The sequence below is a fragment of the Seriola aureovittata genome, chromosome 12 (assembly GCF_021018895.1).
Source record: "Seriola aureovittata isolate HTS-2021-v1 ecotype China chromosome 12, ASM2101889v1, whole genome shotgun sequence".
NCBI classification, from domain to species: Eukaryota; Metazoa; Chordata; class Actinopteri; order Carangiformes; family Carangidae; genus Seriola; species Seriola aureovittata.
This window is the reverse complement of record NC_079375.1, coordinates 20,199,729-20,224,491: the sequence shown is the minus strand read 5'-3', so window position 1 is coordinate 20,224,491 and position 24,763 is coordinate 20,199,729. Positions and strand designations below refer to the sequence as shown.

The following is a 24,763-nucleotide window of genomic DNA, read 5'->3' as shown; positions in this document are numbered from 1 at the left end:
TAAAATCCTGGAGGGAAACACTTAATATTTGCCACTTTTGACATGAAAATAGGCACATTTTACAGATGAATTACTGACACTGCGACTTCAGTCCAAAAATGTCGGTATGGCATTAAAAAGCCGTCAGTCAAACTCTAAAACAAAGCTGGGCGATCATGAGATTCAGTTTAGAGAGAGAGTTGAATATCTTCACATGCCGTGACAACATATTCAAACAGTGGCGTGTCAGATCTCATTTGGTGTCCAAGTGTCGTATTACATTACTGGATCGGTGTCACATTATTTGATGTCTTATCATTATTCCAGTCTACATTAGACCCCTTATTACTGCTGGCAGAACATAGCCCCTCTTTTAATTTTCTAAATTAACATGTCCTTATGCTAATTGAATGGGGTTTTAATAGCTCTCAGTAGACAGCATTCAGAGTGAAAGGGAGAAAAGCTACGAGAATGCCCCCACCGCCCACACACATCTCCTCTCAGACAAAAGGGGTTTCTCATGAAAGCACCTGATGACGTGAAACAAAGCAAATACCCTTTCAATTCACAAAGCAGCCATTGTGCAAATGCAAAGTGATATATGTTTATGATTTAAAAAAACAAATATGAAACACAAGACTCTAAATTGAAATACAGCGATCAATAACCTGATTTCCTTTTGTGTGCTCTGTTTATCATGAAAAGGTCTAAAAAGCAGTGATGCTCTACAGTCAGTTTCCAAGGAAAGGCTCCCTCTTGGCTTTTAAAGCAAGCTGTCTGGACTGTTCTGACATATCGTCAGCTATTATTCCTGATGCCTCCCATGGGGTCGTCCTCTCCATAAACTCTTCCCCTTCACTGAGCCCCTGCCTCCCATCACCAGCATGCTTGTTAAACAGACACACACATTAGTCTAACTCATGTTTCCTTCGAGGCCCACAAGCCTGCCAAGCCAAAGCTCCTGCGTATCGCCCAGCCTGTGCCCAGTGTGTGTGTGTGTGTGTGTGTGTGTGTGTGTAGGTACGTACGTGTGTGTGTGCACGCCGCTTGACACGCGTTTATACTCCTCTGACCTCAGATTAAACATCAAGAAGCGTGTGTACTTTTTCTCTGTGGCTGCATCCTGCTTCTTAACCGCTCAGTATGTCTGGTTTGACCTGTAGAAGATTTGACCCAGAATCCATTAGCAGAGGAAGACATATGCATTTTCTCCATTTGAATAAAAATGGAAAAAAATCACGATAAAGAAAGAATCCTGTAAGAAAATATGCAGATGTAAGGGTTAACATATTCTTGCAACACATATTCAAACTTATCAGCGCCAAGAGGAATTCTGTCTTATAAATAAATCTCTGCAGGTCAAGAGGAGTTTGAAGTCAGTAGCATCAATGTATCTGCATAAATACAGTATGTTCCTAAAAAGTGTCTAAATATCCTCAAGTATCTAATAGAGAAACGGACCTCAGGCTATGCAAATCCAAATCAACACTGTGGTGTGATGAAATACATTTGCAGAACTAACCGACAGGGTGCGTTGCGGGGTCCAGGCCTGTTTAAATCAGTGCAGTGAAGAATCCTGTAAAGACTTTAGCGTAGAAGCCACTGATGGATGGACCAGACCCAGACGCCGCCGACGCCATCCTATCCTAACCCGGACCTATAACCTATGAATTATTGAGAATTATGAAATTTGGAGCGGAGCGTGCCGATTAACCGGTGCAGCATTTCTAGCCTTTACGACACAGGGTCATGTGACATTACTCAGCCAATGACTGTGACGCCAATCAGTGAGTGAGAAACACACACACGCGGTGAAAGTGGAGGAAGTGGGATAGAAAAAGGAAAGAAAGAGAAAAGGAAAGATGGTCAGTTGTTAAAAAATGTTAAGATTATTTATTACATAGTGGTTGAGACTGATGGTTAACTGTTGGAGTTGACCATAAAGAAGAAAAATGGAAAGTCAAGCTAAACTTTTAAATTTCATATCGCAAAATTAAGCACTTTATTGTATTTTTTCAAAAGCCCGCTGTCTCTATGTAGTTATTACTTATTACAGCCTTTGTTATACTCAAATGCTGAAACAACATATAGTTAGTATAATGTTATATAGAGATCATTATTATTATTATGATTATTATAGGGTGTACATATAATATATAGTATATATGTACAGCTTGTAGTAATAATAATAATAATAATAATAATAATAATAATAATGATAATATATAATATTAACCTGCGTGTCCCACCACGGTTTCATAATGAGCTGAAAATATTTTTACAGTGTTTCCCATTAATCAATTTAATTGTGGCAGCTCACCACAATATCAACGACTGCCACAATAGATTTTTCTTCACTTTTTCAAATCTTATTTTGTTGATTAGCAGCGTGCAGAGCATTGATTCGCTCAGCCCCTCCTTGCCACTCTCTCTCTCTCTCTCTCTCTCTCTCTCTCTCTCTCTCTCTCTCTCTCTCTCTCTCTCTCTCTCTCTCTCTCTCTCTCTCTCACACATACACAAATACGATCGGATATATATCGGAAATATAGAGCAGGCGAGTGAGGTCCGATCAGAAGTGATCACTAGAGGCAGATGTGGCGACGCAGATGTGAAGTGTCACGCTCAGAGCTGTCTACTTGTGATCGGATCATCCAAGGGTCATGTTAATGGGCCTGAGTCAGCACCTGCTCCTGGTCAGCATCTTAAGGCTATTACTCAGCTGTTAGTGAGAAAAACAGAGCAAGCCCCCAAATCTTTTATAACTGAACCTAATGTCTTCCTCGTTATAGTCTCAGTTCTCAGATGTAACAGCAGCTTCCCATTCTGGCCATTATTTAAAAGTCAAGTCGTGTTAGTTACTCGTTGGTGTCACAGTCACGGCCGTCGCTCCAGTTTATTTCCTTGTGTTTCTAGTATTTCCCTCCTGTGGTCCCCTGTCCGTCTCTCTCTCTGTGTATGTGTGTGTTGACCGTAACAGAGCGACATGGACCCAGCGGACACAGACTCGCTCCACCAAGCCCTCGCTTCAGTCAGTGTTCTGTAGTGGGACAGCACGACCACATTCTCTGAACGTTAACCCATGTGATACGGATTGGTAACCAGGTGGACATTGTCTCCACTCACCTCACCCGGCCAGCCTCTGGAGTCCAGTCTAGCCAGCCCGCTCCTGTAGCCTGTCCTACTCCCCCAGGCTCCCTGCCAGGACAGCCTCACATCCCCGAGCCAGAGCATTACACTGGAGATGTGGGGACGTGCAGGGCTTTCCTTCGTCATTGCTCCCTGGTGAACAACAGCCGTCAACCTCCACTAAAGATAATTATAATGAACTTTCATTTGTATGGCTTTACAACAAAGAAATGACATGCATTAAGTGAGACATAAAATGAACATAAAAACATCAATATAAAATGAGATGGAAAATAAAACCCATTTGTTGATAATTATTTGGTAAGATAAATTGAATGAAAATAAAATAAAAAGATGGTAATAAATTATTAAAAATAGGAAGAAATAGAATACATAGAATTCATAAAATCCAGTGAGAAACTTTTTCTTTAAGATGAAAAACTTTTTTCGTCTGAGTTTGCACTCTTCTATGAAACGAACAGCACAACAGAACTTCTATTCCCGACGGAAACAAATGCACCACAGGTTTTGATTACACCAGGGTCGATCTCTGGTAACATCCTTTTCACAGGGTCTACTGAGATTATCTTTGTTTACATCAGCAGTAATACAGGCTCTAACTGAAGTTATTTTGTTATTGAAGAACAAAGCAAGTTCAGCACATCTTGATTGCGGGGGGTTGGGGTGGGTGGGGGGGGCAGTGTTGAGCAGCTGGTCAATAGTGGTGGAGAGTAATATTCTGGAGTAATCTTGGAAACGTAATCCTTTCTTGCCAGACGTAGTGCTTTGTCAAAGGCAGTCATGGCCTCTTAGTTTATATCACAGTGAGGTGTCGGTCAAATTTTCCTCCAGTCCGTCTCAGCTGCCTGACTTCTACCTCGACCTCATTAATGCTGTTATTGTTTAACCGTGGGGAGATTCTGTCAGTCGACCTCTGCTTAACCTTGACTGGAGCAACACAAAGAACAGTCATAACTATACAGCTCAGCCTCGCCATGTAGGAATTGCAATTGAACTAGTCTTTTACTCTCTCTATTACTAGGTTGGTTGAGTTCAAGGCTGTTAATATGAATCTTCTACATTCAGATAGGTCAAAAGTGACCTATATTATGTGGTTGCTTGGAGGGGATGCTTTAGCTTGGGCTGGGGGAGAACCAACCTGCCATTTCTTTTACCGAGCATCTCCCAGCTCTGCCTCTCCGTTCTATCCCGGAGGAGAACCCGTGCGGCTGCGTCGGGCCTGTCTTTCTCCTGCTGAATAATCTCATGCATATACTGTGGTGAGACCAGGTAATTTCCCTGACACTTGCTCCCTTCGGCCAAAAGGCCAGACTCACCAGTAGCAGTGGTGGTGATGAGCCAAACAGGTGGAACCAGCAGTCTTTGTTGCTGCTTGCTTTAGTGGACTCCAGAGCTGGAGTTTCTGTCAAGCTGCTCGATTTCGTCCTGGATGCCAAAGCATCGGATGGAAGACTGTCACACACTGTAAAGAAATCTTTCTCTCTCCAGTAACCATGGTGAGCAGATCCAATTCCACCTCATGCTGTCTCCTCAGGCTTTTCTGGTTCTTGGTCAGTCGTGGTTGAGACAACATAATCCCATCCATTTCTGAACCAACCGTCTCGTCCACTGTTGCCTCTCAGTATCATGATCTGGGGGATGATTTGGTTCGCAACCTGCCTCTCCTGAAGCGACATTTCTAGTTGTCCCCAATTGATGCTGAGACTCGTGCACATGTTTCTGCCTGTACTGTGTGTGTGCCCACCTGCAAGGCTGCTTCATCCCCTCCCTTTCCCTCGTTGGCCTTGGACTCACATTGTGATGGGTCGACCTCCTGCTCACAGTAAAACAGTAATACTTAGCATTGTGGATTGTTTCTCCAAGGTTTTGCACTTTGTGGCTCTCCACAATCTCCCTACAGCCTGTGAGACAGCTGACCTCATAGTTCATGACATCTTCATGGTAGCCCCTCGGACACTGTCTCACACCGGGGACAGGGTTTTAAAGGCATAGAGGAGAGGTAGAGTAAGACAACATTGATACCACTCTTATATCTGTTTGCTGTTGCTACAGCCGGTTAGCTTAGCTTAACACAAAGACTGGAAACATGTGAAAACAGCTAAGCTGTCTCTGTCCAGTGGTATTAAACTCTGCCTATACCAGAAGTGTGAAAAACTAGTTAACACATTGTATTGTGTTTGTTTAATGGCTGCAAAGACCACGGTGTAAAAATGACACGTTAGCTTAGCCTTTGCACCAAGCTAGCCATCTATATAGCGTACACAGATGAAAGTGGTATTAATCTTCTCATTTTACTCTCAGTAAGAAAGCAGATAAATGTATTTGCAAAAATCTGTATTTCTTCTTTAAATGGGGGTTAAGTTTATTTTGTAGTCCGTCCTTGGTTGTTACTTCCCTCTTCTTTGTACATACAGTCTTTTTAGGTTTTAGGGAAGTCCCCGAAGGTTTGTGCTGTGTTTCCTTTGAGCACTTTTGTTGTTGGTTAATAATGATAAAAGTGACAATTAAATGTTTGTTTACTTAGTATTTTTTTTTAATGCAGTTCTACTGGAATCTGCTAATGTAGCAGCTCTCTCAAAGTGCTAGATCATTAACCTCAGTAATTCAGTTAAAGATGATGCCTTTAAATCAAACTGAACCAAAACATAAGAAGACTTCTTTTCAAACTGAGCTCAAGGACAAGGTGTGTGTCCTCAAACCAAAACCTGCTTCCAAGCCAGAGCTCTTTTCCCCGTAACAGACTTACCCCCGAGGTACACTGGACTGCTTCCAATGAACACTGCGCCACATTTTCACACCCAGATGCAGAATATTTGCTTGTTAAAAAGATTTTAAAATCACGCCAGATGCTCACTATTTAACCACAGGAATTAACCCTTTACTGGGACGTGGTCCAGATTCACTATCTTCCTCGCACACGCAATCTTTTCCCTGCAGTCAATTAAAACACACAGTTCAAGTTGGTAGAATTTGGCATATTAAATATTACTGCTGCAAACTACCTCCAGCACATAAACTTCTCTAAAAGTAAAACAACTTTTAAAATGAGAGCAGAAGAAAAAAGGAAAAGGAAGGGGTGTTAAAGGAAATTTTAAAGGGTGATTTTACCATATGACTCAACTAGCCAATACCTTGCTCTTGTGATGTCTTAATAGCTCAATAAAAGACTTATGTTACAGCCTGGAGACAATGCAGCTGTGTCTTACAATTGGTCAATAACATTGTAAAATCAATGTGCTCAAAGGCAGCCTGCGGAAGATGCTAAAACTCGTAATGAAATCGGTGCCTTCAGCACAACGTTGAGCTTTACCAATCTACTCTGCACTCTGTGTGTCTGCTGATTGAACAGATTTTTACTGTAACACTGCAGCGTGATGCATCATACAGTAATTTGAATGACAGTATGGTGGTGGTAGTATTATGCTCCGCACCTCATCTCACAATCAAAACTGCATCAACAACCTCTCCACATTCATCCTGAGCGATAGAATCAGAGCAAATTGTGTCTGGCTTTAATCTCATGAGAAACATGTCTGGTGCATCTTGATGAAGCTGCGTCTTTGCTACAAGCTCTTTAGATGCTAGTCTAATCAAAGCCGCGCCATGCTGCTACCCCGCGGCTCCACTGCTGACAGCCTGTAGGGGATTAAAGCTGATTTCCCTTTTGGTCAGAGTCACTCTTGTGACGGTCCAACTCGCTGTGGCGCCGGGCAAGAGTACTATCCTTGTCAGTGATACCTAGCTTACCGTTGTTTGATGCTGGGCATGTCTCTGTGGTTCCCCAGCTCATCTATCACAGTAAGTGTGAATGGCGGACGGGGACGGCGGAGGAACAGAGGACGGCTGCTTCCAACCCTCCCTTCTCTCAGTATATACTTAGTAATCTGCGCCAAGGCCGTTCCCTCAATGGAGAATGGAGACCTTGTGTTCTGAGGCTCCAGATGGGCAAAAACAACACAGCACACACCACTACGACTCTCCAGTGAGAGAGATGCTACAAGTGTCAGACAGACTAGGAAGGCTATGAGGATATTTTCATGCATGAGTTTTTGTGCTTGTGTTTGTGTATGCATATTTAAAATGTAACGTGACAAAAATAGGAAATTTTCTCAGTCAACTTCTTACCACACCATGACCACACCCACACACTGCTAAACTCTTTATGAATAATTTCTAAGGATGTTTTTTCCTCAAACTTTGACTTTGACTAGATTATTTCTTATTTAGGAATGAATATTTAATCATGTAGAGAAATAGTTCAGATTTGAAAACAAATTTTAACGTTGATCCATTAAAACTACACTGAAATGACAAAAACATCAAATTTAATTGCACATAGTGTTTGTACAACAAAGCCTTGAACAACATACCACACACTTGACACAAATGGATCCAGCTGACAAAGGATACAGGCCTGTCTGTGGCAAGGAAATAGTACAAAACATCAAATAGTGGCCATTAACTACACAGTTTATTTGCCTCGTACTCCACGTAGTTTGGTTGTCTGGCACTGAAAGCTTGCAGGGCAGTGAGTATCCTGGTCACATCTGCGCTGGACAGTTTGAGTCTGTGGCGGAGCAGACAGGCGAACAGATCGACATGTGGGGCCCCTGGAGGCGAGAGACGGTTAACCCTGTAGCGCAGCTCCACCAGCTGCAGCAGGGCCGAGTCCTGTGATCCCTGAGTGTACGGGTAGTCTATTTGCAGAATCAGGTCCTGGATTGCCTCTGGGTCAAAGTGCACGCTGTATCCGAACAGCTGCATGCTGTTCACTTTCATATAGCCGATGTTGTTGGACGGCTCCGTCTCCTCCAGAGGCTCATAGTACACCGTTGTGTTTTTGTTTCCTCCTGTCGCTCCCACAGAGTCCCTTATACGACTCCTCAGGTAGAAATGAACTGTCTCAAAAAAGCTCTTCCATCTGTTTCCAAGAGTCAACGTCCAATTATAGCAGTCCAAAGGGATATCCAGCTTGGTCCGCTCCCAGTCGGGGTATCCGTGCTGGCCTATAGGCATGGTCCAGCTCTCTGAATGGCTTCCCCCGAAGGGATTCACAAACAGAGACAGGGCCGGCTCCAGAGTGCTGTTCCTAGTGAGGCAAAACTGGAGGGCGAGTCCGAGCAGCATATGAACACGGTTGGACTTCACTCGGTTGCTCTTGAGGGTGAGCAGCATTCTTTTCCTCCATGACGGGTCGAACCACGTGTTTACGCGCACGTCATTGCTCACGAACACAGCATGCAGAGAGATGCGCGGGTCGCGCCGCTGCAGCAGGTAGCGCAGCTCTAGATCCTGCAGGTCTCGGTCGCTCTCCAAGCCCAGGTAGGGGTCTGTAGGGTCGGGCACGGCAGGCCGACAGGCTCCCTGGGTCAGGGTGAAGCCGGAGTTACAGCCGGAGCATCGTGTCCGGTTCTCAGTGGAGCAGGAGGCGCAGCGGGCTCCATCGCCCACAGAGCAGGGAATGAGGCCCTGACAAGGTGGATGGCTGTAGGGGCAGGAGCAGCTGCGGCTTTCGTCACTGTAAACACCAACCTGGTTGTTCTCACTGCAGTATAAAATGGAGAGGGCGTAGCTCAACCAAAAGTGCAGAGGCCTGAAGGAGAGACAACAGCTGCGTTAAACACTTCAGTTTCAGAGAGTCTGCACTGCTGTATTGGCTATTACAGGAATTTATATTTGTCACTTTGAGTCTTTTTCATGTTTTCGTGATTATGCAATGAAAGAAATGTTTTGCCCAACAGGATTAGTACTTTCACAAAAAATATGTGGTGTTTTGATGTGCAGCAAAAACAATTTGAGCCAAACTCCGGCTCAGCTGGAGCCACAGAAGCAAAATCAGATCAAAATGAATATTTTAATCTATTGAATTCCCCGTCTGTGTTGCAGATAGGACGAGATGACACACACAGACCCACACACAGACACACACACATCATTATCATACATCATACCCACACCCATCATAATACTCTTAGTATCTCATACATCTTATCTTTCTCAGGTTTACACTAGTTTATAGATATGGCACAGTAAAACATAATTATAATGTGAATACAGAAAAGAAATAAGCAAATGAATAAAACAAAACACAAATTTTGTTTCACAGAGACACAACACTACAAAATTGAATCACCTAGTAACCCTAAGCCGCTACTGAATTTATTTTTTACAAGCAGAGGGCGTGTGATAAAGAAGTGTAATTGGATTGTAGACTGAGGAGGCAGGGCCTGCAGTCTGACTAGCACACTGATGGATTGTGTCATTTAGTTAATTTCCCTGCCAGAAATAGCTATCAACATGGAGCGTTCATGAGAGAGGCATAAATCTGAGTGAAGTTATGACCACAGAGGTCTCTGATAGGCTGCTGAAATAGAGCGTCCAGGTGGGAGTGCTGCTGAAACAGCAGCCATAACAGTAAAAAAAAAAAAAAAAAAGAAAATGTAGGGATAGATATAAGCAAAGAGTGTCCACGGCAGCATGAACTCCTGGATGCGATTAAATTGAATGAATTATTACATGAGGCATCTGAAGATGCTGGATTGATTGTGATGCAGTTTAAAGCTAATGTGAAACCGTTGCGTCTGTTTGGCAAAACATGATCCCACTTGTCTCATGCCCCCCCCCCCCCCCCCCCCGCTGGAACAGAGAAGCAGGTCTGCTCCTGTCAGCACTTTTCACCTCACTCCACAACCACTTTTCCTCAAGTGCCTTCTAATAAGTATCGTCTCACTCCGCTGCTTTCTCCCAGCGCCTGCCGCATAAATCATTTTCATAATTATAAGTTTTGGGGAGCACCTTGGGTTAACAGGCTGCAGTATAAATATTCCTCCCACTTGCTCCTGTCTTGCATCTTACCTTGGCCGCTGCAGGACTATTTTGGGCTGTTTCCGGCACCTCCTGCTTAGGCTGAAGAGCTTGTTAGTGGTGCGGCGAGCTTTGGCGAAAAGCTGGTTGCTACTGGTCTCCAGGTGCCTGTAGCGCTGGAGCAGGCTGGCATCTGTCCTCCACAAGTGTTCCACGACAGATGTGTTGACAGCATAATGGGTTGGCAGTTTCCCAACAAAGCTCTGGAACTCCTCTGGTAGGAAAGAGAACATGAATAAGTAAACTCTGCCCGTAGTTATGAGCCGCAGGGTAACAGTATTGGGAAAAAAAGAAAAACCAAGAAAGAAAGAAAAGAAAACTGTCTACTCCTCATTGTTTGTCCCAGAAAAGCAAACAGCTCAAGAGAAGAAGTAACAGCTGCAACACACCTGAAAAGCATGTTTTGTTATTTTGATTTTCTTCTGTTGGAGGGAGGATTGCTGATCTCATCAGCGTGTCAGACAACAAACACCTTCCATATTTTGCTTCTGAGAAAAGATGCATGTTAACCACCACCTGTTGTCAGCATACAGCGCCGCACACCTTCAAAGCAACTAGTCCATAATTAGACGTGAATGACACTGAAAGCAAAATTGCTGCTCCTGCCTTCTGTGATGTGAAAGTAAGGCAGGTTGCCATGGTAACAGTAATGACTTGCGTGAAACATTACCAAGAAAAACAAGTGTTTTAGAAAAGTTCCATGGCATTTTTATGATGGGGGTGGGGGGAGTGTACTTTTTCACACTTAGATGCATTTACTGCATCTACATTGCTCCACTCAGTAGTATTAATAATAATTTGCACATGACAGCCGTGTACTGTGTCACTCTCTTTGTACATGTGAGATCCCAAAATAGAGACTAACCTGAAGCACTCAACGCCACCGGGGTCTGTGTCAAAGGTGTGCTGTTTTTTTTTTTTTTTTTCCAACATCAGTGAATTCAAGATACTATAATAACACAGTGGTAGACCTGTAACCTTGGCCTTGTTTCCTCTGCCGGTTCTTCCTCCTTTGTCTGCCACAAAACAATCTTACAAATTGGCTGCAAATGTCTGCGTGAAGTGCTGTGCAAAAATGTATGTATAGTGTATTTATGGTAATTAGAGCGCTGTCTCAAAATTAATGTGTATACATTACTAGCTCTTGGGCACAGGCCAGGCTTTGTGTAATTGCTGGTTCCTTTATTTGTTGAGTTGCCTTTGTGCACGGCGTGGAGCTGAGGGACATTAGAACAGGGGCTCTGAAAGAGGAAGATACAGCGTTGTCTTATACATCAGGCCTCTCAGTCAGCGTCAGACAATCAATGAAAGAGCTCCAAACTGGTGCTTCGGCTGTAGTGGTTAGGGGAACAATACAGCAGTAATTTAACATTTTGATATTATAATTTTAGATCCTTAATTTATTCCCTTTGTCATTTTTTTTATTTTATTTTATTTTTTGTACGTTGATTTACTTTTTTGCTTGGATAAAATTTAAGCAAAAGGTGCCTTTTTCTTTTCAGGAGCTTTAACTTGTTGAAATGACTTATCGTTAAATTACTTACTTAATTTAAAGTCATAGTCATTTTGGGGAAAAGAAAATGCGTTTTTGTTTTTTGGACTGGTGTTAGATGAGAGGTTTGATACCACACACATGTCTGCATGGTAAAAATGAAACTGCAACTGTTGTTTATGTGCTGGACTATTTTTGCATGGAGTAATCGTCGGTTTAATATACACTGTGCAGACACACAAGTGCTATCAATCTTTCGCCTAACTCTTGGTAAAAAAAAAGCCAATTAGCATATTTCCTATAGTGTTGATCTATGCCTTTAATCACACTTCTTCTTCAGTGATTCTACACAGCACATTGGTGGGAACAGATGGATGTCTTTAAAAGGTCTGTGTATTTTCAGTCACTGCAGCCCTGAGCACCTTGAGAGCACCAGGAACATCATTTGATGTGACACATGACTGGCAGGTCTCTTGATTCAGTATCTGGCAGCTGCCAGTATTTGACAGCCAAGAATTGATTTAGAGCAAAAACAAGACATGTGTTTTTTGTTCATGTTAGCTCTTAAATCCAAGTCTAAATTTATTCTTTTGTTGATAAAAAAATCAACTATATCCTGAAATCCAAAATTCTGAGAAAAAAGCCAATGTTCTACGTCTGGGTTTTTGACAGCACCATTCAAACTGACATTTTCAAGTCCCTTTTTGGAGGGTCACAGTAAATTCAAATCCCTGACTCACCGGATTCTTCAAACTCCTGGTTGGTCAGCCTCCAGGAGTCTCTGATGTGCAGCAGGTTGTTTTCCAGAGTCTCCAGGTCAGAGAGGGGACAGTTGCACCGAGGGAAGTCCACGCTGCACTCGCACCAGCAGTCACTGTTCTGGCAGACAAACTGGCCCTCAGATTTACAGCCAATGTAGCTGAGAGCCGCCTGAATGAAGCGGCTTTGTAAATAGCCGGGGAGGATGACCTGCAGCCCTGTGGGGTGTGAAAAACAGGATCAGGTAGGCTCCAGTAACCTTTATTAAAAGCTGTACTATTGAATTACTGGACTTTTTTTTTTTTAATTTAAACATTAGTAGCAAAAATTTGGTTGCTATAGACCTTTTTGTGTTTGTAAACAACAATGCTGTGTTTTGTGGGCGGAGCCGAACTGGTGGCAGAAAGTAACGGTTAGAGGTGTCAAGTGTCAGTTTGCGACATAGTGGATCAACCGGACACCTTCCCCAATCATTTTAATGGAGCAGCAGGAGACCAGTTCAGTAAGTCAATAAGTGAACAATTAGGGAACAAAGTCTGGATTCTCTGGATGTATGGATGCCTCCCATGTAAGACATCCTCAGTCATTATGTTGTCACACTAACGATATCATCAAGTTTGTCCTCAGTCGTAGTGTAAATGTCATATCACAGATCTAATATTAACATATGTCTCGTGCATTCATTAAATGCTTGTGTAAGTTCTGGGTTTACATGCTACTTCTGCTTACATGCTAACGTTGCTAACGTTGGTCAATGGTCTACTGAGACTGTCAGCTTTGTGGTCGCTGCTATTACTAATTAATTGTTATTAACTACATCATTGATTATGGATTTGTGTGTGATAAATGGGGGAGATTTGATCAGTCCAGTCTGTCCGCTTGCAACCGTAAACGTCTGTGTTTAGCTTCAAAGGGCAACTTAGACAGTGATTTCCTATAAACACAAAGATGCATTGCTTTTCTGACGTCCAACAGCACAATAAGACTTTTTTTCCCCTTATCCCGAGGATCTCGTTCTCTCTGAAGGAGAAGGAAGGTTTTGGTCTTTTCATGAGATTTTGTAACAATAAGAAAAATATCGAATAACGGCAGATGTATCCTTTAAAGCAACATTTATATTATAGACATTTTGGGACGTGCTTATCTGTTTTGTTGGTGAGAATTAGGTGATAAAAATCATTATCAGTTTGGTAAATATAAGCTGAAGCAGCCAGTGAACTTAGCACAAAGACTGAAAACAGTGGGAAACAGCTAGCTCATTATTAACATATTGTTGTATATATTGTTTTATCGATACAAAAACCGAAGTGTAAAAACAACATGTTTGCTCAACAAAGCTCGAGCATCTCCTGACTGTATCTTCATATTTAAGATGGAGGTGTCAGAGTGGTATTGATCCTCTCATTTAACTCAAACGTGTGTGTATTTCCCAAAATATAAAGTTATAAGACCAAAAAAAGAAAAGAAAGAAATCACTGTCAAACTCTGCAGCGGCATCAGTGTTAATTTAGAAGAAGCTCATAATGACAAATGATTTTTTAGGGAGCAGATTTTACCTTGTAGTTGAACCTTGTTCTCTGGACTGTGAACCAGCACCGAGCTGACTGTGTCCAGGTTGTCGTAGTTGCTGCATCCGAGCGGCCCGGTTCTGGTTTCTGTCACCTGCAAGGATATTGAGAGAATACAGTTCGGTCTAAAAACTTTGTCTGGTGTCTTTTTGGTGATTTCATTATGCGAGACACGGCTTAGTTGTGACTCAGTTGTGTCTTCTATTGAGTTTGCTGTGTTTCCTCATATTAAATAAAGAAAACAGACAGCAGATAATTTTAGTTTAGTCAGTGGATATAGTCATCAATCATGTCACTTAGGCATGACCTATATGTATTGACTCATTTATTGTGCGTTTTTCTTTTAAAAAAATGACAATCAAAAGAACATAAACAGCCTCAACAAAGGCGTTTATGCCTCTAATGAATTTTAAATGCAGTGAGTCACTTTGAAGTTATTCTGAAAAGGTCTTCAATTAGAAAGTTTTCTTTCCTCAGACAGAATAATTTGTTCTGATCTCAGAGAAGAAATCAACTTCTCTCCAACTGAAAAACTTTAAACTGATTCACTTCTCTGCTCACATCATTTCTAAATGTAATTAATCTGGATGTTCTGACACACGGAAACACAAAACCACATAACTTACTGTGTATTAGCATAAATTTATGCTCAGAGTCCTTCCTGTTTCTCACTGAATCCCCAGCACCACATGTGATTTTAATGAATGGCCATGTAACACAGGTGCTGCTTCACATCCCTCATAAAATGCAGTATTCATCTCCCTCTCCCTCCCTCTTTCTCTTGCTCTGATCTTCAATCTGCCTGAACTCCACACATGCTGCAAAATGGCAAATGAATGGAAGTCAGCCTGGCTGGAAATTAATGGAATGATATCTTTAATCCATCAAGCTGATGCATAACCAGAGGAACACGTTTTCAGTTCGGGGGGGGGGGGGTACTTGTCTTCATCAGTGGCTACTCACTTTAGAATCTACGTTTGCCCCTCGGGCTGATTAATGCGTACGCTCTAATAGCCACTTCAGATGATAAAATGGATGATTGGTGTTTTATACTACAGGACGCACAACTGCTGCTCCGGGCTGCTTCTTCACTCTGCTCTTTAAAGCTTGCTGCTGCTGAAGTCTTAGAAACCCTTTATCTTGTACTATACTTTTCTTGCTGCTTTAAAAGAGTTAATTAGCCTGTAATGGGTGGTTAGCAAAGACACATTGACCATTTTGCTATATATTTAAAAAAAATAAAAAATAAATAAAAAAATCCATTTAACAGAGTCTAAGACGAATCAAATGTTGCTAGTTTCTCCTGCACACATGAGTTCACTGTGACAATAAGCTGCACGTTGAGGAGAGAAAAAACAGCAGCGATAGATGCGACAGTCTTGCTGAAGCCCTGCAGGTGAATCTCCTTGTGTCGGGCCAATTCTGTAAATAAGCATTTGTTCTTAATCCCACATCATTTAATAAGTTATGGAAATAAGTTCCCTGAGCTAGTACCAAAGTATTTGTTCGTACACGTATCTTCAAATTGAGCTACCAGATTGTCATGAAGGAAAACTTTGCTCATACAGTTTTCAACTTTGAGTGTTTCCTACTTGTACTATATATATATATTATATATACTTCTATTCCACTATATTTCAGAGATAAATATTGATTTTGCTCCACTGTTTTTATTTTATAGGTATTGTTACTAGTTACTTTTCAGATTAAGATTTTACATATAATCTATATGATCTGTTAGTAAAATATGATCCATTGTTGCAGATTAAATTACCTAGCAGTATAAAAAGATGTTTAAATTAGCCCCACCTCCACCAGTTACAACATTGAAGTACTATTATTATTATTATTGTTATTATTGGTAGTGGTAGTAGTAGAAGTACAAACAATACAACAGACAAATACAACTGTCAGAAAGTGAAAGTGAATATGCAATTCTAAAATGATTTCAGGGTACAGTGATTTCCACAGCCTGTTATAAAATGCAGAGCACAGTGTTATACAGTGTCCAACTTGTTTAGATGCTGGTGCATTCATGAAGAGCAGATTACCGTTATCCAATAAAATTAAAAAAAAAAAAAAAGTTGCCAAAATCAAGTGTGACCTTGTCTGGAGGAGATTTATTCTTAAAAAAAAAAAAAAAAACTTATTTTAAGTTTCACGTTGGAAACAAGCTTTTTAATGTGTGATTTGAATGACAAGTTTTGGTTCCAATAATAATACATAGCTACTTGTTGTGACAACGAGAATAAATGTTAATTTCAAGCCCTTGAGCAGTTGAGATCTGTGGAAGATTAGATGTTACCTCTTTGCCATTTCAAAATTGCATGACTATGGATTTGTCTGCATTTAACAGCAACTTGAGTTGAGTTAAATGGGGGCTGAACAACATGCTACATGTTAATGCATCAATAGAATCGTTCCAATAATATTGACTAGGGTCGTTATTTATAATATAACTTGATATAACTTGAAAAAAGCCCACGCCCAGCAGTGATGTCACAGAGTACTGCCACACCCACGAGTACACGTCTACATCACTGCAGCAAGGTGAGAAGTTAAACTAGAGAAAACCAGCAAAAGCAAGATTTTAACTGATAAGATTTTTTTTTCAACACTTATGTAACATTAATAAGTAACATTTTGCATTCAATACTTTTACCTTAACTTAGTATGTTTAAAGCGTCATTTTGCTACTTTTACTCAAGTAAATGATCTGAATACTTCTTCCACCACTGATCTCAGTCTCATAGTTAAAACAATGAATATATAATATATCGTTTAATATGTGAAGGCACGTTTGTTCACACCAAATATCACTGGGTCAATATCGCACCAACAGAATATTGGGTTGACTTAATATTTTAATCTAAAATTATACTAGGTACAGTTAACACAGTATTTTAACCAAGTGTTGTGTGTGTGCATTTATTTATTTATTGATTGACTGTACTCATTTTCTGTCCCTGAAGACTGAACAAGCCATTCATAAATATTCAGTAACCTCATCTGAACCCACAACCATGCAGGTCCAACTCGATGCTTTATATCTTGCCATTCCCACGTGTAAATGCTGGAGGCTGACACACCACCACACTGCTGGGGAACAACTCTGCTGCCTTCAGGCAGTGACTTTGTGGTGTTTAATCTCCCAACACACTGCTGCTGTATTTAAAGCTGTTTGACTCGAACATACCCGTATGGCGGTGGATGCGATCTGGAGGTGGTGCAGCCTGCGAAGGGTGCTCTCTCTGTCGGTGAAGTAGGAAGCAGCCAGCTGGTGAAGGGCTTCCAGGGTCACCGTCCCCGTGGTGTTTGAGTTCCTGTTGCCGTTACGGCCGGCCTCGGCCCCCGAGGGTGAAGACTCCTGGCTGAGCTTCCTCTTGTCCACGAATATCGTCAGAGACTCTTCCCCTGGTAACAGTCAGGCAGAGGGAACGAGAGCTTCATTAGCTCTGACAGAGCAGCACTAATCACCTTTCATTAGTATCTTTTTGGGTCAGATAGAAAAGCGCAGTAGTGACTAAATGCTGTGGGGAAACTGATGGTTTGGATGATTGGAGGAAAAAGCACAGACGAGGTCTCTGAACTCCTCTTGAACTTATTCAAGATCATTGATCAAGTTCCATTAATTATTTTAATCATCTGAATTATGTTTGCCAAAAATTGAAAAACAAAGCAGCTCTCAGGTCAGCACTGATTCACTAAATAAATTGTCCACTCAGAGATACTTCTAACAATTATGAATATTACATGAGTAATGTAAAAGCAGCCAACTCTAGTTAAGTTGAAAAGTCTTAATGAGTCTGTTTTGGAACTAGAACAACAGACTCATAAAGGCTTTTCAGCTTTTCTCACTATGTTTGAAGTATTTTATCGAAGGAAACTCTTCAGTTTACTTGAGGTGTTTTAGTGATACAGTTACCAAAATGATTGATAAGATGAGATAAGATAAACCTTTATTAGTCCAACAGTGGGGATGTTTGAAATATGATAGATATACTGTATATAATAGATAGATAATAGATACGGGTCATAAAAAGAAACAATAGGAAACAGTCTTGTGATGGCTGCTCGAGGTCTTTGTCAGGCAAACTTAAACACAAGACATACGTGTTCAAAGCAAGGACATCCACTTCACTCAGTCAGTTGTGGCAGCTACAGCATCAGCTACGTCTGAACAAGAGATCAAGAGTTGTTCCAGGTGAGACAAAGGAGTCGCGTCCGGTTATTAAAACCTTCTGTGTTGTGTTGTGGTTTGTCGGGTCTGCCGTCAGAGGAGACAATTGCCTGAGAGACTGTTGAATATTGGTATAAAATGGTGCAACTATGAAGAAGCTCTTTGTCTTTAGTTGAGAGGCTGAGGGCACGTTCACACTCAGACGTTTTCATTTTAAAACGAAAACGATCTCTGTGCAGAATCACTCTCCCTCCATACTATCACAGCTGAAGACACATACATACATGAGCATTAACATACACTGGGCATGCGTGAACCGGTGTAAACAGGAGGCAGGTTGTCCACTATGCAGTTGGTTAGTTGCAGAAAATACTACGAGCAAGGAACTGCAAAGGCAGCTGCAGCGTCGAAAAGCAGAATTTAACTTCACAGCAGCTGCTAGCAAAAACAGCGTCATCAGTAACACTTGTAATTCATTATTCATGTTGCTTTCAGCACCTGTAGTCCAGGCTGATAAGACCCAATCAGGGAGCGACCTGGGGTGTCTACTTCGTTGTTTCCAAAGGTGTCAATTTTAACCGCAGGGTTTTCAATCTCTAACGGGAGCAGCAGCGTTTCCAAAAGGCTCTGTAGGGGCTCAAAAACCCCGGCATCGTGCGGATGCCAGGTGTAAACGTACAGCGATGCGTTTTAAAATTAAAATGTAGTATTGTGGATGCAGCCTGAGAGCCAAACTGTATGTTTACTGGTGATTATTGACTAAGTGCTGTGTTTGTTGGAATGATATAGAAGCAACCAAAACATCAAAATAATCCTGATAACTTTTCTCAGAAGTCATTTCAACTTGCACAGCGCCTCCAAGTCGTGTGTTGTTTTTCTTACAGCCTACACTTTTCAAACCCATGCGCTCACATCTTCTTACAAAATATACTTTGCCATAATGATTTATTAACGAGAGAAAAGATAAGCCAATTGTGTATAAATTATAGTGTTGTACAACAGTAATGAAGCTCTGTTTAGGGAACCATGCTGTTTTGACAGCCAAACAAAAATATTAAACCAGTTTTTTTTCGCCTTTTCAAATTTAGTTTTTTGTACTCTAAACCAGACTGATTTGAGCTTTTTTGTGAGCCAAAAGACGCTGATCCAGAAAAATTATTACATGCTTTGTTGTTTAGAAAGCAACAGACGGTAAAATCAGTGCCTCACATGCTGGAAAAAAAACAAAACAACCAATCACATAAGAAGCTTTGTGAATCAGACTTGCTTTGAAGCTCAGTGTACTCTACTGTACCTCCAAGAGTGGCAGAGAGGAGGAGGTGGGTGCCATATTTCTTGATTAGACTCTCTGTAATCGTCTGGAGGGTTGGCCGCCTCCCCAGCTGGCGAATGGTGTGTATGAAGTCGGGGTCGAGGGGCAGAGCCAAACCGCCGCTGCCACCAAAACTGTCCCTCTTCTCTACTGCCAGGCTGTTGACCTTCCATCGACCAAACTCCCTGGCAACACGGCAACACACACACACCACACACACACACACACACACACACACACCACACACACACACACACACACACACACACACACACACACACACACACACACACACAGACATTTTGCTCATTTGATTGAGGTCTTTAGCTGTGTTTAAGGCCCCAGGCTGCTGTTTAACAAGCTGTGGTGAGAGCACTGGAGAAGGTGGATGTGTGGTACATACTTTAAAGCACATATACTATACAGTGTAGTGACCCCACAGCTGTGAAGCTGTATCCCCTGAAGAGCCCTAATAATAAGCTGATGATATGTCAGAGAGACACTTTTTTAACCACCCACTTTCTTACTAAAGGGAGAACAAGTTTAGCTTGACCTTCAAGTCAGTTATTTATCCACTGTAAGATTTTCATTTGCAATTCCCGTGGGAATTTGATGAAGTATATTTTATTTATTTTATTCTGAACCTTTTTTGTCTTAAATACTCTGGATTTAACACTAGTAATTATATATTACACATTTTAAATAATAATATAGTGGTTACAGTTTTTCCATGGTAGAATTGATCTCTTTTCTTAAACAGAACAAAGAGGCTTTGAAACTGCGTTTAGACATTCATGTTGGGAAATGAGACTGTTATTTTTATTTTTTTTTTACCTGTCTTTTTCTGTCCCATTTGTTGGAAAGAAAATAGAGACAAAGTTCTGAGTCAAAGGAATTTCGACATTTTTGAAAATATACTTATTTACTTTCTGGCAGAGACTCACATGAGCGTTGCCGCCCTTGTGTCTGTAAGGTAAATATGAAGAAGCAGCCAGCAGCTGGTTATCTTAGCATCACATCTTTTTCTTGTATGGATTAAAAAAAAAAAACAGATAAAACATAATAATGAGTGAGCTTTACAGTTGCTGGTTGATGGATTTTTTTGTATAGAGCCAGGCTGGCTGTTTCTCCCTCTTTCCAATCTTTATGCACAAGCTCAGCTAACAGGCTTCTGGCTGTACCTTCATAGTTACCCTCCAGACATGAGTGTTATCAATCTTCTTATCTAACTCTCACCGAGAAAGCAAGTGAGTGTTTTTCCCTAAAATGTCAAACTGTTTGTTTGTTTGTTTGTTCGCTTGTTTGTGTTGTTCACTCCAAATACCTGCTCTCTTTAAAGTGCCTCAGTATTACAATGTACTCAGGCTGTGCTGTAATTGCCCTGTGTGCCTAGAGGTTATTGATGATTTGGATACTAAAGATGAGCATCACACCATTTTTTTTTGTTGTCAAATTCATGTGTTTATTTTCCTCCTATAGACAAATATGTTGATATGTATTTACTTTTTTTAACCAAATCATGATTTTTCCTTTTTCAAATCAGCTTGGTTACTCCACAATCTTTCCATGTGCCCTCTGGAAATTGCAGAAGTTCCCCCTCGGGTACAAGAACCCCAGGTTCCAATCCTTCGTGCTGCTTACTGTTGTCTGAACGAGCTTGTCACAGCTTTGAATAACTCCTATGTGGGTAAAACAGAACTTATTGCAGCGCGACTCCCACTGCTACAGAAAGGCGCAAAGCCGAAAGTCCCACATCATCAGCTGCCATCATTTGTTATCTCGTGCCCTTTGGACACGAGTCTCACTCAACTCTAAAGCAGCTTCCTCCCTCCTCCCTCCGTAGCATCAGCTTGTGTCTACCTCTCCCACAGTGCAGCCTGCTGCTCTGTGTACTTCCCTCTCCTTCTGGGAGGCAATCAAATCACTGCCATGAGAAAAACGATCGGCAGAAAAATAATTGGGGAACCGGGACAGTGTGGAGTGTGTCATTACAGCCAATCATCATAACGAGGGGACAGGCTGAGTGTCAGTCACTGGCGGACAGATGGGCATGGCAGATCCAGCCCAGGGTTTAGCTTACAGCTATTCCATCAGCATGCACACACGGCAAACAGAGGGATGTTTGCTGTAGGAAGGTCCTGGGATATCTAAACATGATGGTTTAATGTATGTTCTGTAAGCAATCAGAAGTGATCAAAACAGCTGCTTGAGAGGAAAAGAGAACTATAAAAGCAGCTGCTGCGAAGAGCAAATGGACATCTTAATCACATGCTGCTGCATGACTGATAGGCACGTGATGCTCATGGTGGTGTAACAGAGGTCAGAGGGCTAGAATAGCAGTTTAGTCCCCCCCCGGCTATTTAAGAGCACATAGAAAAATATGGAGCATCTGCAACTCTGTGGAGACTGTAAAATATAGATATGACATATTTCTAAGAATAAATGCCTCTGGTGTTTATACACTACAGTTTATACTTTTCCTGATATTATCTATCTACAAGACATTAAATAATTGGTCAAAACAAGTGGAGGAACTATAAACTGGCCCAAACTGACTCTCCTGCCTGCAGTCATTTTACAGCGGGTATTTTTTTTTTTTTTTTTAAAGTCTTGGTTGAGTCTCATTTTGGAGTTATCCTTAAATTCATAATCCCTAATCCTCGAAAAAGCCTTTGGGTTAGAAATGTGTGCAGGCAGTTTACAGGTCGCTGCTTCAGGGTAAAAGACCCCACCGAGTGGTGAAATGTCAGCCAGCCAAAAGGCTACAGATGGCGGCCGCCTTCGACATTCCAATCTGTTCACCTCTTTGTCACTTTCATTGATTTTCACTAATCATGGAACAGGGTTTGGAAAAGAATACGCCTCAAGTCAGGGGATCACTGGGACAATTATGCAGCAAGGCCCATTGAAAAAAATGCAGGTGTCACTCGGAGATAAACACCACAAACTAAAAGCTCCCTGGGAGGAGATAATGGACCGATTGATTTATAGATGCAAACATAAAGTACTTTTTCACTTTGGAAAACACTCGACAGTGTCCACCACAGAAAGAGAAGCATAGTCCTGAGGCATTGATAAACCACACAAGACTGCAGGGACAGCAACTAAATATCAGCAGACATTGATTTTTGACAAAATCGTACACAAATATACGTGCAAAATCTGAGCCACCTTATTGCATGTGTAAAAGATGTTGGACTGAAGTGCATTGACTGGCATAGTTTACACCTCACAGTTGCAACAAAGCAGGAAAGACCTAAGCTTCCTTGTGAGGAACATTTAGACACAGGCAGCAGCAGCTAGAAGTGCATGCAGCTCAGGGATGCTGCAGAAAGTCACTGACAGGATGTTGCTGTCCACACACCGTCATGGCTGCAGGGGTCATTTTGAGAAAATCAGCAATAACAGAATCATCAAAATGCCAAACACCCTGAAACGAAAACCCAAGAAAGAAAGAAATGTTTGATTTCTATTCGAGTGGCAGATCAGTTTTCAGGTGCAAGGGGGAGCGGGGGGTTGAATTTTGCAGTGCTACAGTGGTTCTTCAGATTTGCTCATCAGCTTGTGACTAATTCGGTGCAGGTGTGATACCTGTGAGGGCAATCCTGAGAGTGAGCAGCTTTTCATTCCAAACACTACAGCAGCTGCTTTCACTGATTAGTTCCTCTCTAGCTCAGAGTGCTCATCAGTGAAATTATCCAGTGGTATGTTTGGATGAAATGAAAATCTGCACTTTGCAGCCCAAACCTGAAACAACTGAAGAAAGATTTAAGAAATGTATATCTTATAGGGGAAAAGTAAATGCAGCACACACCCATAACACTCCAGCTGTCTCACCTGTAGATCTTGTATCTGGTGCTGAAGCCCTGCTGGTATCTTTCCGCAGCCTCCGTGAACTCTAGTGACTGGTGGAAGGGCCCTTTATCCGACAGCAGCCAGCCCAGGGAGCCGAGGGCGCTGTCGCCTTGTCCGGCGGCGGCGGCGGCGGCCCTGGAGGTCCAGCAGCAGCAGCAGAGCCACAGGCTGAGAGCCGCCCCCTCCCATAGCAGAGACAGCCGCTTATGACTGATTCTCTGACAGCTCATGCTTCACCCAGCGACACCTCATTTCTCTCCGGACTGGGAGGAGGACAGGAGTAAGATACTGTTACACTTTCACACATTTCAGGGATGAAAAAGTAGTGCGTCGCGCATAGACTAAGTGCATGATCAAATCTTTTTTATTTTTTATATATACTCAGGCACTTACCTGATTTTGCAATAGGGGCCAAACGATGCGCTCTCAAGAATAAGTGAACTCTTCTGATCTTGCGAGAGCTGCGAATAAAAAAACCTCTCCTGTTCGACGATCCGACCAAATTCATTAACTCGCCATTCGTGAGTCGTTCCTTCCGGGCGCTACTCCACAACTTAATGTCCGCTCTCGCTCAACTTTATTTCGGCAGACGATCCTCCAGCACCCGCGCATCCACGCGCTCCTCGGTGACAAGTTGCAGCAGCAGCAGCAGCAGCAACGGAGGCACGAGCACACAGATGATGCTCATTCCGAGGATGTCCGCGCGGTCAGAGATATGTCCAGAGGTTTAATGCAAAGCCCGGATTTTTCCATTTTATGGGAAATCCCTTTTGTTGCACCTTAAAGTGGCTGCTATGGAATAAACAATAATCTGGGTAGATGTTGCATGTGAGCTGTTATTCCCCTCTCTGCTGAGTGAGCTGCTGGATGAATGAGCGCCTGCTGCAACACACAGAGCTTTTCTTCCCTAGTTTTTTTTTTTTTTTTTTTTTTTTCCAAGTGAGATAGCGAGAGGGCGAGCAAGTGCATCATGATGAGGATACTGTAAATGGCCTGAGTGGATTCAAGTTTTGAGCATTGTGCATCAGTGCTGTTGATCATTCACTATAACCTTCACATACTTCCCTCATTATTTACCACCACAGCCGATTCCAGCCGAAGTGACACATTAAAAGTGTTAAAAGGAGCTTGATAATAGGCTAATTATCTCCCAGTGTACAGTTTCTTTTTTTCTTCCTTTTATTGTCCTGTGCCACAGCTTCAAAGCCTGCAGCTTGCACAACTAAATGGCCCACACCGACCCCTCCTATGATGACATGCACACTGCTGGATTTACCAGTGGGAATAATTGCAAGCCATTATCGGAGTACAGGTTTCTCGGGTGATGTGATTCAGGTTCAGGAGTGCGCTCAGTTTGGCACATCCAGACGTCATAATTTGCATGAAAAGAAAACAGTTTCTTCTCACAAAAGGATGCTTGGATTCCTAATTATGCAAAAGAAATGTTTGACCTGCAACTTGTAAATAATAAACTTTGAACACTCGGAACATTTTAGTGCGAAGCCTTTGTTGCTAATGGCGTCTTTTTTCAGACAGTGATGGGCGAGGAGACAGGTGTAGGAACAGATGCTGATTTGGATTTCCCCTCCCCTCTCCCAACTCGCTTG

The 24,763-nt window shown here is 42.0% G+C and overlaps 1 protein-coding gene and 1 long non-coding RNA gene across 2 annotated transcripts in view; one reads left to right on the top strand and one right to left on the bottom strand.

Annotated features, from left to right (window-relative positions):
* The window catches only part of LOC130179030 (uncharacterized), a 72,573-nt gene extending 49,307 nt beyond the window's left edge, over positions 1–23,266 (top strand). Inside the window, exon 4 of the long non-coding RNA XR_008829221.1 lies at positions 23,188–23,266. This is a non-coding gene — a long non-coding RNA (uncharacterized LOC130179030). The remainder of the gene's footprint in view (positions 1–23,187) is intronic.
* LOC130179027 (BMP/retinoic acid-inducible neural-specific protein 3-like) lies at positions 7,435–23,752 on the bottom strand. The gene is made up of 8 exons (XM_056391734.1): positions 23,550–23,752; positions 23,139–23,419; positions 19,284–19,486; positions 17,006–17,223; positions 13,798–13,903; positions 12,223–12,459; positions 9,982–10,204; positions 7,435–8,719 (listed from the first exon to the last, which is right to left on the bottom strand). The coding sequence occupies exons 2-8, from the start codon at positions 23,384–23,386 to the stop codon at positions 7,585–7,587; spliced, it is 2,370 nt and encodes a 789-aa protein (XP_056247709.1). The 5' UTR covers positions 23,387–23,419; positions 23,550–23,752; the 3' UTR covers positions 7,435–7,584.
* Positions 23,753–24,763: the final 1,011 nt, after the last annotated feature.

Bases quoted from the DNA above. Each gene is read 5' to 3' on its own strand.
- LOC130179027 (XM_056391734.1), bottom strand. From the start codon at position 23,386: ATGAGCTGTCAGAGAATCAGTCATAAGCGGCTGTCTCTGCTATGGGAG. The intron at 19,487-23,138 runs GTGAGACAGCTG...CCGTGTTGCCAG, and splicing joins ACCAGATACAAGATCTACAG to GGAGTTTGGTCGATGGAAGG. The intron at 17,224-19,283 runs GTACAGTAGAGT...GACTGTTACCAG, and splicing joins CCTCTCTGCCACTCTTGGAG to GGGAAGAGTCTCTGACGATA.